The following is a 16,176-nucleotide window of genomic DNA, read 5'->3' as shown; positions in this document are numbered from 1 at the left end:
TAAGAAAAGGACAGATAGAGGATGTTCAGTGTAGAATAGGGGGCCAGTTATGTCATTGAAGAAGAGGGGATAATTCTCTGGAAGGTTGTGTCGAGTTGATAGATGGAGGAATTGAGTTTTTTAGGCATTGAACAATACTAAGTTTGCCCTGCCCCAGTCAGGAATTTTAGAGAGAGATCAGAAGTCAGGCGTTCTGTGGCTTCCCTGCGTGAAATGTTTACTTCCTGAAGGATTGGACGTCTGTGAAAAGACGTGGAAAAGTGCAGGGTGGTATCATCAGCGTAGGAGTGGATAGGACAAGACGTTCGGTTTAGAAGATCATTGATGAATAATAGGAAGAGAGTGGGTGACAAGACAGAACCCTGAAGAACACCACTATTAATAGATTTAGGAGAAGAACAGTGACCGTCTACCACAGCACCAATAGAACGGTCAGAAAGGAAACTTGGGAGAGAACGATAGAAACCGTAGGAGGGTAGTTTAGAAATCAAAGCTTTAAGCCAGACTCTATCAAAAGCTTTTCATATGTCTAAGACAACAGCAAAAGTTTAACCAAAATCTGTAAAAGAAGATGACCAAGCCTCAGTAAGGAAACCCAGAAGATCACCAGTAGAGCGGTCATGACGGAACCCATACTGGCGATCAGATAGAAGGTCGTGAAGTGATAGATGTTTAAGAATCTTCCTGTTGAGGAGAGATTAAAAAAAAAATTTAGATAGACAAGAAATTAAAGCAATAGGATGGTAGTTCGAGGGATTAGAATGGTCACCCTTTTTAGGAACAGGTTAAATGTAGGCAAACTTCCAGCAAGAAGGAAAGGTAGATGTTGACAGACAGAGCTGAAAGAGTTTGACTAGGCAAGGTGCAAGCACGGAGGCATAGTTTCGAAGAACAATAGGAGGGACCGCATCAGGTTCATAAGCCTTCCGAGGGTTTAGGCCAGCGAGGGCATGGAAAATATCATTGCGGAGAATTTTAATAGGTAGCATGAAGTAGTCAGAGGGTGGAGGAGAGGGAGGAATAATCCCTAAATTATCCAAGGTAGAGTTTTTAGCAAAGTTTTGAGCGAAGAGTTCAGCTTTAGAAATAGATGTGATCGCAGTGGTGCCATCTGGTTGAAATAAAGGAGGGAAAGAAGAAGCAAAGTTATTGAGGGTATTTTTGGCTAGGTGCCAGAAGTCACGAGGGGAGTTGGATCTTGAAAGATTTTGACACTTACTATTAATGAAGGAGTTTTTGGCTGATTGGAGAACAGACTTGGCATGGTTCCGGGCAGAAATATAAAGTACATGAGATTCTGGTGATGGAAGGCTTAAGTACCTTTTGTGGGCCACCTCTCTATCATGTATAGCACGAGAACAGGCTGTGTTCATTAAACCAAGGTTTGGAAGATTCAAGTGGAAAAAAAGTCGAGAAAAAAAGTGAGGAATGTATGCCTCCATGCCAGACACTATCACCTCTGTTATGCACTCGCTACACGGAGACGGAGGCGGGTCTCTGTCACGGAAGCAGTAGTCATTCCAAGGAAAATCGGCAAAATACTTCCTCAGCTCCACCCGACTAGCAGAGGCAAAACGTCAGAGATGCCCCCGTCTAGGAGGATCCTGAGGAGGGAATGGAGCGATAGGACAAGATACAGATATGAGATTGTGATCGGAGGAGCCCAACGGAGAAGAGAGGGTAACAGCATAAACAGAAGAATTAGAGGTTAGAAAAAGGTCAAGAATGTTGGGCGTATCTCCAAGACGGTCAGGAATACGAGTAGGGTGTTGCACCAATTGCTCTAGATCGTGGAGGATAGCAAAGTCGAAGGCTAGTTCATCAGGATGGTCAGTGAAGGAAGAGGAAAGCCAAAGCTGGTGGTGAACATTGAAGTCTCCAAGAATGGAGATCTCTGCAAAAGAGAAGAGAGTCAGAATGTGTTCCACTTTGGAAGTGAAATAGTCAAAGAATTTCTGATAATCAAAGGAATTAGGTGAGAGGTATACAGCACAGATAAATTTAGTTTGAGAGTGAATCTATAGTCGTAGCCAGATGGTGGAAAACTCGGAAGATTCAAGAGCGTGGGCATGAGAGCAGGTTAAGTCATTGCGCACATAAAGGCAACATCCAGCTTTGGATTGAAAATAAGGATAGAGAAAGTAGGAGGGAACAGAAAAGGGACTACTGTCAGTTGCCTCAGACACCTGAGTTTCAGTGAGGAAAAGAAGATGAGGTTTAGTAGAGGAGAGGTGGTGTTCTACAGATGGAAAATTTGATCTAAGACCGCGAATGTTACTCACTTCACTTACAGGATTCCCAGTTTTGGTTGACATCATCAGACTCAGCAGTGACTGTAGAATCAAGATGTATGATAAAAATAAAACTGACAAAAAAAAAAAAGAAGAAATAGTATTACGACAAGTTGAACTGTGAAGATGTTAAAAAAAATAAATAAAATTACCTGTTTTACTTATGGTCGCTATTTTCAACAGTTTATCATTGAATGCTAAAATATATTATTACATTAAGCAGGAAAAACTCCCGTAAACACGATAGTATGATCAGAATACAGATAAAGCTCTGCATATTGAAAACAAGTCATTTATAGCAACATATCACTTGCTGCAACCATCACGGCGGGCCGACACTTGGCGTGGCGTGTGCAGGCGGGTTCCGTATGACCGGCGGTCTACGACGCATCTAAAAATTAGAACTCTCCCCCTGCCCCTACCAGCCGCTGGAGGAAGATCCTTTAAGTTGTTCGGCAGCTGAACGCACTTATTAACCTGGTTTGCTTATTTTCTGTTTTATTTCCATGTAAACGAATGGTTCCCAACTTTTTTTTTCTGCTTTTTCCCCATTCAGCCAATTCACCTGATCGGATTTCCACCCTCAAAGAATGTTCACAAAATTATGGAATTTCGACCAAAATTATTGAATGTAGTCACTGCCAAAGGCAATCGTCCCATAAATTTTCATTTGTATTTGTATATACTACCTGAAGAAAAGTCAACTGCCACACTGAGATTTTTTTTTTTTTTTCCTGTCTGCCAAAAGCTAGTCCTTTTTTTCCCCCCCTCAATTGATCAATAAATCCTAAAATTTCCCTCCAGGGGGAATTTTTTCCTCAGATTGGGAAATACTGATGTAGACCTACCCCGGTCTTCTTCCTTCAATTCTTTGGCCCGTATTCAGAAAAGAGGCAGGCTTATTCAGACCTTGGCTCATTCGGCCTTGGCTGATTTGGACCATCTAGTGGCATATTCAGCTCTTGTCCCTGGCTTACTCGGCCCTTGTTGCTGGCTTATTCCGATCTTGTAACCAATGACTGATCAAACTAACCAAGAATGAGCCAAGGTCCGAATAAGCAATAACGGGCCTGGCTTCAGAAACGCTTTGCTCTCTCATCACGACTATTTTTAAAAGTTAAATAAATGATTAGCCAGGTTCTTAAGAGTGCACCCTGTTAATTATGTACAAATCTTGTAAATCTGTCTGTAGAACCTTAAAACACCCTACAAAACCCGTGTAAATTTAGCTATATTCCCTATTGCAAGTATTGGAGGTGCAGTGCAAAAGTATTTCAGAATATATGGTTAGCCATTCATTCTCTTCCGCCATGGTCAGTGCTTATATTAAGAGTTGTGTGCTGGAAAAAGAGGTGGTCATAACTCCGGGTTACGTCGCCTTGCGAGATTGCTATATTATTATTATGAAGACAGGAGCCTTGCAAAGCTATTTTAGTGAATCGCCCTCACCATAAATACAATCTTCGTAAGAGCCTTTCACAAATTTATATATAATATTTAAAGTATATTATAATCAAATGGTAGGATGAAAGACAAGACAAAGCACCAGCATGGCTCTGTTGCGACAACATCCCTATTATGAAAACTCTATAATGGAGTACACAGGAGAGGTGAACATTTTCAAGATCTCAGTTGAAGTGACACGGGTTTTTAGGAATGAATTTCATGGTTCTAGTGATAAATTATCAAGATTTAAAAGTTATTAACAAGAGAGTCTTGAGAATCCGGCCTATCATCCCTATGGCCTTGGAAAATGCTCGTCGTGAGTGGGCAAAGCGTTTCTCAATATGGGCCTATGACGCCCCCCCTACCTGGGACAGTCCCGACATCTAGTTTGAAGCTGGTGAAGTGATTTCCCTGAATCTGAACTATTACCTACCATTTAATTCTTCTTATTTTAAATTACCGTCGTAAATTCACCGTTTTGGAATGGGATTATAATAATCTGGAAAGAGAGGCAAGTTTAATAAAATAGTACTTGTAGTGAGACAGGACATAATTTCGCGCGTTTACTACGCTGATTGTTGTTTACGTTCTGGAGTTCCCGTGTCTTCGCTCCCATCTCATATTTTGTCTCCCTTGTAAGTAAATGCGAGAATAATTTGACCTTAGAATACAAATGAATAGTACACCCAATCCACCTCTTTAGTTGACGAATAGACAGTTAGGCAGGGCATGTGGAGTTGATGTAACTGGAAGAGACCGTTGTAGGTGAGGTAGAGTGGACAGGGCTGATGTGTTTGTTTGGGTCTGCCTCCATTGGTAACCGTCGCCATAGGGATGTTATCGAGTTGCCTGCTGGGGATTGACATCGTTCTTTTATATAAGATATATAGTTTTCCTGTGAGATGATAGTGTGGAATGATAAATATTGGATTTTTTGGAATGTAAGTGCGTGGATATATGTTACATAACTACATTTAGCTGGGCCTCTCGACTGTGGAAATTGACATTATTTTCTATACCAGATATGTGGTGTTCCTGTGTGGTGATTATATGGAATGATAAATAATTAATCAGTCAAGTTTTCAAGGCTAATTTGAGTGCAGGGGGTATTCATTACTTTTAACTCGACCTCTCAGGTGGCTTGCCTCACAGCAAGGTAAATGGTTCACTCTCCGAGTCACCCCTAACTGGGATGCATACCTAGAGATAGCATAACCATACTAGTAATAACCACACTCAAGTCTCTCTTTAACAGACACACTGATATGGTAAGAACTGGAAACTGAACCTATATGTTTAACTATGCATTGTTAAATACAAGTCTGTCTGGACAGCCACCTGCCATTCTGCCTCTATATATCCTTTTTCTGTTATAGTTACACAGCAGTATTAATTTGACATCCCTGATACTTAATAAAAAAATTTAGAAAACAGTTCCGTATAGGAACCTTTAATTGAGAAATACATTCCTATCAGACCAAACAATGTGTATACTATTCCTTGGATTGTCACTCCTCCCTTACCTCTAAAGAGACACAGGAGCAGGTTGTGGTCACAGTATAAACATAACCAAACAGTATTTGGTGGATGATCTGATGCAACAAAAATGCCTTGGGCCTTTTTCTTGATTGTAATTATCAATATCAAAATTATTCTATAATAAATCTAGCAAGGTATGAAGATTCTTGGATATCTAAATTATCAAAAAATTCTTAGACATTTCACTCATGTATTAGAAAAAAGAAGATAGAGTCAGCAGCATTCTCAGTTAGAAATCCTGCCAATGTGAGCGTCACATTGCACAAACTGGCAACTCATCCCTTCTCAGTCTGAAAAAATGTGTTGGGAGAAAATAATTACATGGCAACTGGTCAGCTCCTCACATGTTTTTTGGAAGCAGAGAATAACAGATTAAGTGCTTGACATATTGACTTGAGGAAAAGCTATCTTTTGTGACCACTCCTTGCTTCAGCTAACAAAACAGATGTATTTGTTTTAAACAAAGTGTTCTACTGAGATGATGTGTGATGCCTGGAAAATATACAGGCCACAGTTACATAGTACGAGTGGTAGAGCTTTGCTAAAATAGTGAAATGAATAGAAAAAGTAAGCCATATAACTATTGAAATGAAAAGACTGAGTGCATTGGTGAAGAAATGGAGTGTTAAAGGATGTGAGGATATACCTTGCCACAAACATAGTGCTGGGCTGCTGCCATAGCAGGGGACAGTAATGAAAAAAATTTATCACGATAACTGATAAATCAATAACGATAACTTTATCAGCGATAATCAATAACTGGCTATAAATTTATCAACCAATAATCAACAAATCGATAAATCCAAAATTCCGATACTAGTGATAACGATATTGATATTTTAAATAAAAAGTCAATAAATCCAAATCTCTATTTTTATCTTTATCTTAGAAAACTTAGGAAAATCTTAGAAAAAATTCAAATTCATTGTTTATCCTGTCTCTTCATTAATGAAAAGTAGTTTTAAGTAAAATAACTACATTTGATCTTGAAAGTTTAAAACTTCAACATGCTCATGTTCTAAGAAACCAAAATTATTGATTATCACTAGTTTGGAACCAAAGTTATCGGCGATACCAATGAAGCGATAACACAGGAAAAATAATTATTGGACTACCAATAACCAGATATTCTTATCGCAATCATTTATCATGATAATGTCTACCTATGGCTGTCGCTAACTGTTTGACAACACCTTACATGGTATCAAGACATTTAAAGGTATATCATCACTTTACAGCAAAAAAAAAGAAAAAAGAAAAAGAAAAGAAAAAAGAAAAAAGAAACATTTTGGGAAGGCCCACCACCATGTTTGTGGTGGGGCTCATCCTTGCATCCCTCATTGCTCCGTTTCTTCACCAATGCACTCAGTCCTTTCATTGGCAACAGTTGTACAGCTTATTTTTTCTATTCGTTTCACCATTTTGGGTACGGCTTATTTTTTGTATTAATTTCAAAATTTTAGTGAAACTCTTAACACTCATACTATGTAATCATGGCCTGTATATTTTCCAGGCATTACACATCACCTCACTAGAACACTTTGTTTAAAGCAAACACATCCGTTTTGTTAGCCAAAGCAAGGAGTGGTCACAAAAGATAACTTTTCCTTATATCAATAAGTCAAATGCTGAATCTATTATTCTCTGCTTTCAAAAACACATGAGGAGCTAACTTAAATTGCCACATAGTTATTTTCTCCCAGCACATTTTTTCAGACCGAGAAGGAATGAGTTGCCAGTTTGTGCAATGTGACGCTCATTTTGGTGTGTTCTAATCATAAATGTTGCTGACTGTAGGTGTCTAAATATTAAACCCCATAAGTTGCCCTCAGGACAAATTATTTTTGACTCTTTACAGATGGCCAAGACATTGACCATCTGTAAAGATTTCTTCTGTTTATGCTCCTTCCTCTCCAGAATTTCCACCTCCCCATCAGACGTGGCAAGGAGACTGGATTACAGATTTGATTTTATCAGTAGATGATGTTGCATCAATTTTTTTCCGGTCTTGACCCCTTTAAGGTGATTGGTCCTGATAATTCATCCTCATCTCTTAAAGGCATGTACACAAGAACTGGCATACCTTCTCACATTGATTTATCAGGCCCCACTTGATACAGGGTCACTTCCATCACTGGAAACATTTCTTTGTTGCACCCATTTTCAAAAAAGATTCCAGATACAGTAAAATCCCTCTTATCCGGCATCAACGGGACCGCCAACATGCCAGATACTTGAATATTGCTGGATACTTGAATAGAAGTGAAATTATGTCCACAATCACCACCCTACACTCATGCATCTTACCATAACAAAGATCAGCTGATCTGATCAGCTGCTTAAGTGTAAGCACAACACGCTTCCTCTTTTCTACAACTTTAGGCATGATGAAGGCGTCAGGAGATAAACAGTGCACACGCAGGACTGAGTCACTGAGTAAACACAGTGCAGTGGGCTGCGGGTGGCGCGAAGCAGTGTGCTCTGGTGGTGAGGGGACAAAGTATGCCTCACGTGGGAATTTTAATCAATTTTATGAGTACACATTGATTTTTTATTGATTTTAAGCCTCAGGGAAAAATGTGCCGGATACTTGAAGCTGCTGAATACTCGAATGCCAGATGAGAGGGATTTTACTGTATGATCCTTTGATGTAAAGGCCTGTGTCACTTACATCAGTCTGTGTTAAGTCACTTGAACAAATTCTATTTAAAATGTTTATGTATTTAACAATAATAATGATTTACTAAACTCAGCTCAGTTTGGTTTTAGCCCAGGAAGACCTACAGAAAAATTATTGCTAACTTTTAATGGTATAACTAGATGAGTTGATGAAGGTTTTAATTTTGATTTGGTACTTTTTTTTTTTGTACTATACTGACTTGATTTGGTATGCCTTGACATATTGATTGATAAATTGTAAGTGATTGGGGTGAAGGAAATTGTTGGAATGAATTAAGGACTTTTAACACAGAGGAATGTCAGTAATAGTAAATCATCAGATCATTACTTGCAGGGAAGTGGTCAGTGGAGTGCCCCAGGGTTCTGTACTAGGTCCCCTGTTATTTTTATTATATATTAACTTTGTAGTGGATGGAATTTGCAGATGATTTAAAGCTCTATTTAAAGGTTGGAACAAGTTCATATGAAAGTATTTTAGAGGATGTGGTTTCCTGTCAGGATGACATTAATCATTTGTGCCACACTTCAGCATCACATTTCAGCATCATGCAGTTTGAAAATTAATACCTCAAAGTCTGTAGTGTTAAGATTTCAAAGAAAATTGTCGGATGAGGAAGATTTATTTGAAAATAATAGTGTGTATTATATATAGATAACACACCTATCCCCATGCAAATTACAGCCACTAATCTCGGAGTCATAATAGACACTTCATTAATGTTCCATCATCACATTACAAATGTTGTTAACAAGGCAGGTCGACTTACTAATAACTTACTGAGAGCTACACTCAATCATAGTCCAACATTTATGGTAACTTTATTTCTCATGTTTGTCTTATATTAGATTATGTGTTATGCTTATGGAGCACAGAGTATAAAGCAAACCTACATGCTCTGGAATCAGTACAACAACAATGGACTAAGAGAGTTGAGGATTTGGAACACATGGAGTACTCAGAAAGACTGAAATCACAATCTTTTCTCTATTTATGGTATATTGGTTTGCAATGATCATATAAAATATTGGAAAATTCTTCTTGATAACACACACACACACACATATATATATATATATATATATATATATATATATATATATATATATATATATATATATATATATATATATATATATATATATATATATATATATATATATATATATATATATATATATATATATATATATATATATATATATACAATAGAGCCAAATGATATTTTTCCAGACTACTTCACATAGGTACAATGGGACATCAGTATAAAATTGCTCATACAAGAACCCAGGTAGAGTGTAGGAAAAGGTTTTTCAGTAACAGATGTTATGCTATGGAATGCTCTCCCTCACTCAGTTGTTTCCATATGAGTGAGTACATTTAAGAGTTCTTTCTGGTTTTCTTCAGGAAGAACTAGGTATACAAGTATTTCAAATTTTCCACATGGTGCACCATCTAGCTTGTAGTATTGTTGGTTTCTAATGTAATTTTTGTTTTACAAGAGCTGGTGCAACAGCAGAGTGCAGCTTCCCTGCCTTTGCCCATGATGGTAAGGGTCAGGAAGCCCACCAGGTAAAAAGGGCTGGTAAAGGAGTCTTGATAACTACCCCAAGATGAATAACAGGTGAAGGTAACAAGGTACAGGGAAAGAGAATGATACTCTTTCACTTACAGAACAAGTGGTGACAAGCTGTCCAGGCATCGCCTTCACCCAAGCACCAGTCAGACAAGCAGTGGAGGAATTACTTTGTGTGGGTGGAACAACTCAGAAGCAGATGTATTACCAACCACCAAAGTTGTACCAAAGTAGAGAGGCCGGCATGATGGGACATTGAAGTTTGTGGACTAGAAAAACATCTATAGTTCTCTAAAAGTAAGATAAGGATATGAAGATTGTTTATGGTATATTTTCAGACTAGTGCTCCCCTCTCAACTTGGCATGTAAAGCTATTTTTGTAGAATCCAGCTTAGAGGAACATTGAAGACTGGAAAAATGCATCTATAGTTATTTAGAAGTTAAGAATGTTAAGATTTTTCAAAACTTAATTTGCCAACTGCCATGTACAATCCCAATTAATTTTTTCAGTGTAACATGCAATGTTAATTAGTTGGTATATTTGATAGCCATCCCTTTCTAACAGACTGTGATGATTTATACTTGATATGTCTTTCCCTTTCAACAAACAGTGATGGATTATATTTGACACCTCACCCCTTTAAACAGATTGTAATGGTTTATATTTGATAGCCCACCCCTTTAAACGGACTGTGATGGTTTATATTTTAACAAACTCAGATAGTTTATACTTGATAATACTACTCTTTTCACTGCATGAGACTTTCTACTTTCTCTCACCTTTATTCTGTCCTCCTCTCCAATGCAAGAGTTAATCAGTATTCTCAATCATTCATCCCTTTTTTCTGGTAAACTTTGCAACTCCCTACTTCTGCATTTCCTCCTTTCTGTGGCTTGAATTCTTTCAAGAGGGAGATTTCATGACATCCTCCAATTTTGATGATCTGTTTTTTTTTTTTTTTTTAGGGACTAGCATCTCAGTAGGCCTTGTTTTCATTGTTTTTGTTGTCCTAGGCCAGTGCCCTTCCTATACCAAAAAGAAAGATTGTGACAGTTGGTTCACACTTATCACCTCTTCCTTCCCTGCTGGCAGACTGTGATGGTTGGCGTGGTGGTGGTGGGGTGAGATGCGGCTGATGCGGTCGGTGGTGGGCGGGTGTGTGTTTGTGGTGGCCAGTGTGGTGCTCCTCTCCACCCTCACCTCCACCCCGCCCACTGGCCCCGCCATTCACTCCATTGTCGCACACAACCTCAAGGTGGGTCTGTGGAGAGATTGTCTTACCTTATACTGCCTCCTTTGCCCTTTGATTTGCCAATTTTCTAGATTTTAGGGTGTTTTGGATGTAATCTCTAAGGAAAATATTGCACACAACCTCAACGTGTGTCTGTGGTGAGGGTGTCTTGTCTTATGCTATGAGAAAAGTTGAGCAGTCAAATATGTTGTGAGCTTGTTAAGTCATCTTACACTGTTCTTTGATTTTTCTCTGACCTCAGTTTTCAGGATTTCAGGAAATTTGGTTGTAATCTTTTAAGAAAATTTGAAAAGTTGAATACACTGAGATTTCTTTAAAATTCTATCTCTCACACACAGGTACCATTGTCCTTGATTTACCAGACCTTGTGGTTTTTAAGATTTCAGGAAATTTGGATGTAATCTTGTTAGGAAATATGAGAAAAACTGGAAAGTTGAATAAGATGCGAGGTTCTTGTCCTGTCCTACACCAGTTCCTTGGTTTTTTTCTGATTTCAATTTTCATGATTTGGGGAATTTTGAATAAAGGAAATGTGAGAAACTGAGAAGTTGAATAAGCTGTGCACTTTTTTTTCAGTGGTTCCTAAATTTTCCATTTTTCAGTTTTCAGGATTTTAGGACGTGTGTGTTACTTGAAAAGAATTATGACAAGTTCAAAAATTTATAAGCTGACTTTCATAGATTTCATTTAATTGCTTTTCATTTTTTCCTTATTATGTTCACATGACAGTAGTTATAGTTGATACTGATTTTCATGTTTTCTTTGCCCTCATTGCATTTTGTTGTTGTATTCCTATTTCATTGGGGAAAGAACTGCAGTATATGCATATAGTTGTATGATAAATTTTTATTCTATATATTCTTTTTATGAAGAAAACATAATTCATATTGTCTTGTGTATTTATTTTCATGAATGCACATGATCTTACTAATGCTTATATTTCAGCTGACCAAAACTTTGCTGAATGTTAGATAAAGTGTGTTTACTGAATGTGTGTGTGTGTGTGTGTGTGTGTGTGTGTGTGTGTGTGTGTGTGTTTTAAGTACTGTAATGTTTCACAGTAATCATAAAAACAGGGTACTTATGTGCTATTGAGGTCATGCACCCTTCTTTATATTAACACTGTCACAAATCTTGTGCTGAAAAGCATATTGAGGGCTTTACACTTCCATAGAATCACACATGTATGGAGACACAGTATTTCTTGCCTTCTACACCCTGAGACTCCAAGATTACAATTGAATATAGTATTATTATGTTCTGTCTCCTGTTCTTTTGTGACTTAGTGTTCACTAAGCAGATGGAGCTGGAGGGGAGTGTGACTTGTGATGAGAACAATATTTCTTGCCTTGCACTTCCTCGAGACTCCAAGATCACAACTCAGTATAGTATTTCTTCCTCTTTTCCTTTTGCTGTTTTCCTGGAGTCAGGGGTTGGTGCTGTGTATGAGTCTCCTCCAGTTGTATTTTCCTGTGACTCCCTTCCTTTGTAGTTCTAACACAATTCCATCCCTCCATCTCATTCTCTTTCCTCCCCTCATTCTTCTATCCTCAACTGGTTTTCTTCTGGCTCCTTTAATCTGTTCCTGGTCACAATTCAATATAGTACTAATATGTTTCAAATCCCTTTCTTTAACCCTTATAGCACATGTTAAAATGTATGGGCAATATTAAGTTTTGTACATAAAAAAACAGGTGATTAATGTTACCAGGTGTTCCCTTGCTTACTTTAGTGTTCAGTCATATTACTTTAAGAAAGACTGGGACAATTATATAGCATTTGAAAGCTTTGAAGTTACTCTTTATTGTGGTATAATCATAATTGAGCAAATGGAATTTATATATATGTATGAAAAAAATAAAACAAAAATTTTGAGGGAGATAAATTTTTATTGTTATTTTTTATTTACTTCATTTTTCACTCAAAAATTTTTCAACCAAACTTTCTGAAAATGGTCCACAAGAGGCTGAATTTGTATAACTGGAAAGCAGAATCTGTTTTTTGTTAGGCATTTTTTCATTATCATTGAAATGAACAAACTTTAGTAGCAGCTGAAACCTTGTTCTGCCAAGGTGACCATTGAACCATGGTGTTGACTGGCATAAGAGTTCTTTTTTTAATTAGACCCATATTTATTATTACTGTTAGAAATATTTCTTATGGCTTTGTTTTACCTTCTTTGATCCATAAATGTACCACAGACCTAGAGCCATTTTATCTATTACAGTGGTGCCTCATCATTCAGGCTTAATTGGTTCTTTTGGGCTGTTTGAATTGGGAATGTTCAAAGTGGGAAGCAATTTATCCCATTCAAATTAATATAAAAAGAATTGATCTGTTCCAGGTCCAAAAATCACTCCTCTCTCTCTCTCTCTCTCTCTCTCTCTCTCTCTCTCTCTCTCTCTCTCTCTCTCTCTCTCTCTCTCTCTCTCTCTCTCTCTCTCTCTCTCTCTCTCTCTCTCTCTCTCTCTCTCTCTCTCTCTCTCTCTCTCTCTCTCTCTCTCTCTCTCTCTCTCTCTCTCTCTCTCTCTCTCTCTCTCTCTCTCTCCATTTTTGGGGGTTCATATTGTGTCCTAAACATAGAATTGAGTGAAAATAACCTAAACTATATATAGAAAGAATACAATAAAAAAATCATGAAATACCATATATTTCAGCTTATAAGACAGCACTTGAATCATCCTAAGAAAAGTGTGTGTGTGTGTGTGTGTGTGTGTGTGTGTGTGTGTGAAAATAAAAAAAATCCTGATAATTGTTAAATAGAATGAGACTGATAGAGAATGAAAATGGAATTATAGGAATGAGAAAGGATGAAGTGAAAATGACAGAATGAATGAGGGGGAGAGAGGGTGAGGTATCACTCCCTTGTCCCTTATCTCTGACAGATAAAGGGGAGGGGAGGTGACAGAGAGGGAGGTTTGAGAGCAGACCAAAGAGGAAGGGAGAAGAAAGAAACAATGGGAAGGAGAGTATATGGGGCAAGGAAGTGGAGAGAGAGAGAGAGGAAAGGAACAAGGGGAAGGAGAGTATATGGGGCAAGGAAGTGGAGAGAGAGAGAGAGAGAGGAGGCATGGTGGGTGGGAGAGAGGAAATGGGGAGGGATGGGAGAGAGGGGGCAGGGAAAAGAAAGGGAGGGAAGTGGGAGGAGGAATGCTAGAGTGATTGATGAGTGGCATCACTTGAATGGTGTTTGTGTTCAAATTGGAGGACAAAATTTGTTGGTCAACCCTGTTTGAATTGGGAGTTATTCAAATTGAATGATTTTCAAGTCATGAGGTATGACTGTATACCAGTAGTAAAAACTTCCAAAAATATTCATTGAGCATGGCATCACTCTCTGGTGGATGTTGAGTTCACTGGCTCCTGTAAAAGGAACACTAACGCCCACTCTCTCGTCTCTGCAGACAATACACCATCTGACTTGCTGAGTGGCATCATCATCACTACTGTCATTTATACTACTTGCTGTCAGAGTTGCAGAATCATCATCACTCTGTATTCCATAGCTAGCCAAGTCATCTATGTTGAATTCCTCATCACTAGTTTCAGCACACTCAAGTTCAATTTCCTCTAGATCAAAACCTCCAGTGTCACCTCACACTTGTAACTAGACATCATCACTGCACCATCTGCTCTTGTGTGGGTCAATTAGAAAAAAAAAACAATGATCTTGCATTGTCATGTGTTGTATCATGTGCCTGAAATACTTATTTACTCATGGAAATATATATATATATATATATATATATATATATATATATATATATATATATATATATATATATATATATATATATATATATATATATCTGCTGTCTCACCTAGAAATTGGTAAAAAATTATAAAATACAGCACACATCACAAACATGTACTCTAATCGGGAAAATCTGGGGTGCTCACAACAACATAAAGCAAAGCCTTGTAAAAGCTGGGATGTGATAACCAAACATCCACCATGTTGAAAACAAAGGACCAGTGATAGGGCTTGATGTATGACACATAAACAAACTTTGTGTCATAAAATGAGCGCTGTGTTTGAAGAGAGCCACAATCATGATGTGATGTAGTATTCCATAAAAGCCACGATTTTGCCTTATGCGCTATAAGGGTTAACTGGTGATTGTTATTTACTGAGCAGGAGGAGCTGGAGGGGAGTATGACTTGTGACGAGGAGGACCTGGAGAGGCTTGGCTTTGTGGATGGACCTCAGCTGTACCCCCATCATGCCTGGGACAACCTCTCCACTCCTGTGTTGGCCTCTGCTGTGAGTGGCTTGTGTGGTTGTGGTCCAGTAGTAGTAGTAGTAGTAGTAGTAGCAGCAGCAATAATAATAATAATAGTGATAACATTAGAAGCAGTAGTGGTAGTCATAACAGTAGTAGTTGCATTAGAAGTAGAAATATTACTTGCAGTAGCAGTTGTAGTAGGATTAGTAGTAATAACAGCAATAGTAAAATTTTTCTAGTGTTATAATATAATAATTTTTCTAAAGTGTTATAGTATAATAATTTTTCTAAAGTGTTATAATATAATAATTTATCAATTATAGATTTATTTTATACCAGCTGCTTAAGGTAATGTAGTAGCAGTAGTAAGGACAGAGTACTAGTAGTAATAGTAGGAGTAGGACTGATAGTACTATTAATGTAAAAAAAAACTGCCCTATATAAATACAAGTGTTGTAAATGTTATTTTTACTGTTAAGAATATAATTTTAAAGCACTTCTTCTTACTACATTATTCAATAAGTTAATTCTTGAGCTGCACAGCCACAAATTGGAAAATATGCTCTTTAATTAATTTTCTTGCAGGTGTTTAGAAAAATTTTGTGCAATATTTTTAGTGTCATGCATTGTTGCTTATCAAAGTGAAAGGATTATTTTTATTATACCTAGACCAATTTGTCCTATTTTCATCCCCTCTGCAGGTGTGGAGTGGACAGGTTTGGCAGGTGGAGGGCTTGGCAGGCCTGGCACAGCTGCTCTTACCAAACCTAACTCTGATGGTTTACAGCCTGGACTTGCCCACATATGAAATGCAGCAGGTGTGTGTGTGTGTGTGTGTGTGTGGAATTTGCTTGTTCTCCCTCAGTGTGCTGTGCCTTTCATGACCTTGTGTACCCTGGTCTTCCATTCCTACCTTTTTCATGCGAAGTGTTTTTCCTTGTCTGTTTGTAGGGCTCTTGGTGTGTAGTATAGTGTTCCACAACTATCCCTTTCCATCTGGGGCCAACAGGGCTAAGAGTGTGAATGATGTGTATGTAAATGTGTGGCGCCTTGTCTGAGCCACCCAGTGTGGGATAGACAGCCAGATAGCATCATCTTGATAGCTGCTTCCTGTTACCCATTGTATTCCATTCATGTACTTCTCACTTTCTATATCTCAAGATCTTCT

General features: G+C 38.0%; 1 protein-coding gene across 2 annotated transcripts in view; it reads left to right on the top strand.

Moving 5' to 3' along the window:
* LOC135108565 (uncharacterized) overlaps window positions 1–16,176 on the top strand; it is a 34,168-nt gene that overhangs the window by 4,399 nt on the left and 13,593 nt on the right. The window contains exons 1-5 of one of the 2 annotated variants that reach the window (XM_064019698.1): window positions 4,263–4,372; window positions 9,628–9,826; window positions 10,623–10,785; window positions 14,921–15,046; window positions 15,710–15,826. In XM_064019698.1, the coding sequence (XP_063875768.1) occupies window positions 10,657–10,785; window positions 14,921–15,046; window positions 15,710–15,826 (372 nt within the window). In that variant the 5' untranslated portion in view covers window positions 4,263–4,372; window positions 9,628–9,826; window positions 10,623–10,656. Of the gene's footprint in view, window positions 1–4,262; window positions 4,373–9,627; window positions 9,827–10,622; window positions 10,786–14,920; window positions 15,047–15,709; window positions 15,827–16,176 lie in introns of those variants that run through there. The other variant, XM_064019699.1, reaches the window with a different exon arrangement.

Source organism: Scylla paramamosain, chromosome 17 (genome assembly GCF_035594125.1).
Source record: "Scylla paramamosain isolate STU-SP2022 chromosome 17, ASM3559412v1, whole genome shotgun sequence".
NCBI lineage: Eukaryota > Metazoa > Arthropoda > Malacostraca > Decapoda > Portunidae > Scylla > Scylla paramamosain.
Note: the sequence above shows the minus strand (reverse complement) of the source record. Positions and strands in the feature narration are given on the sequence as shown.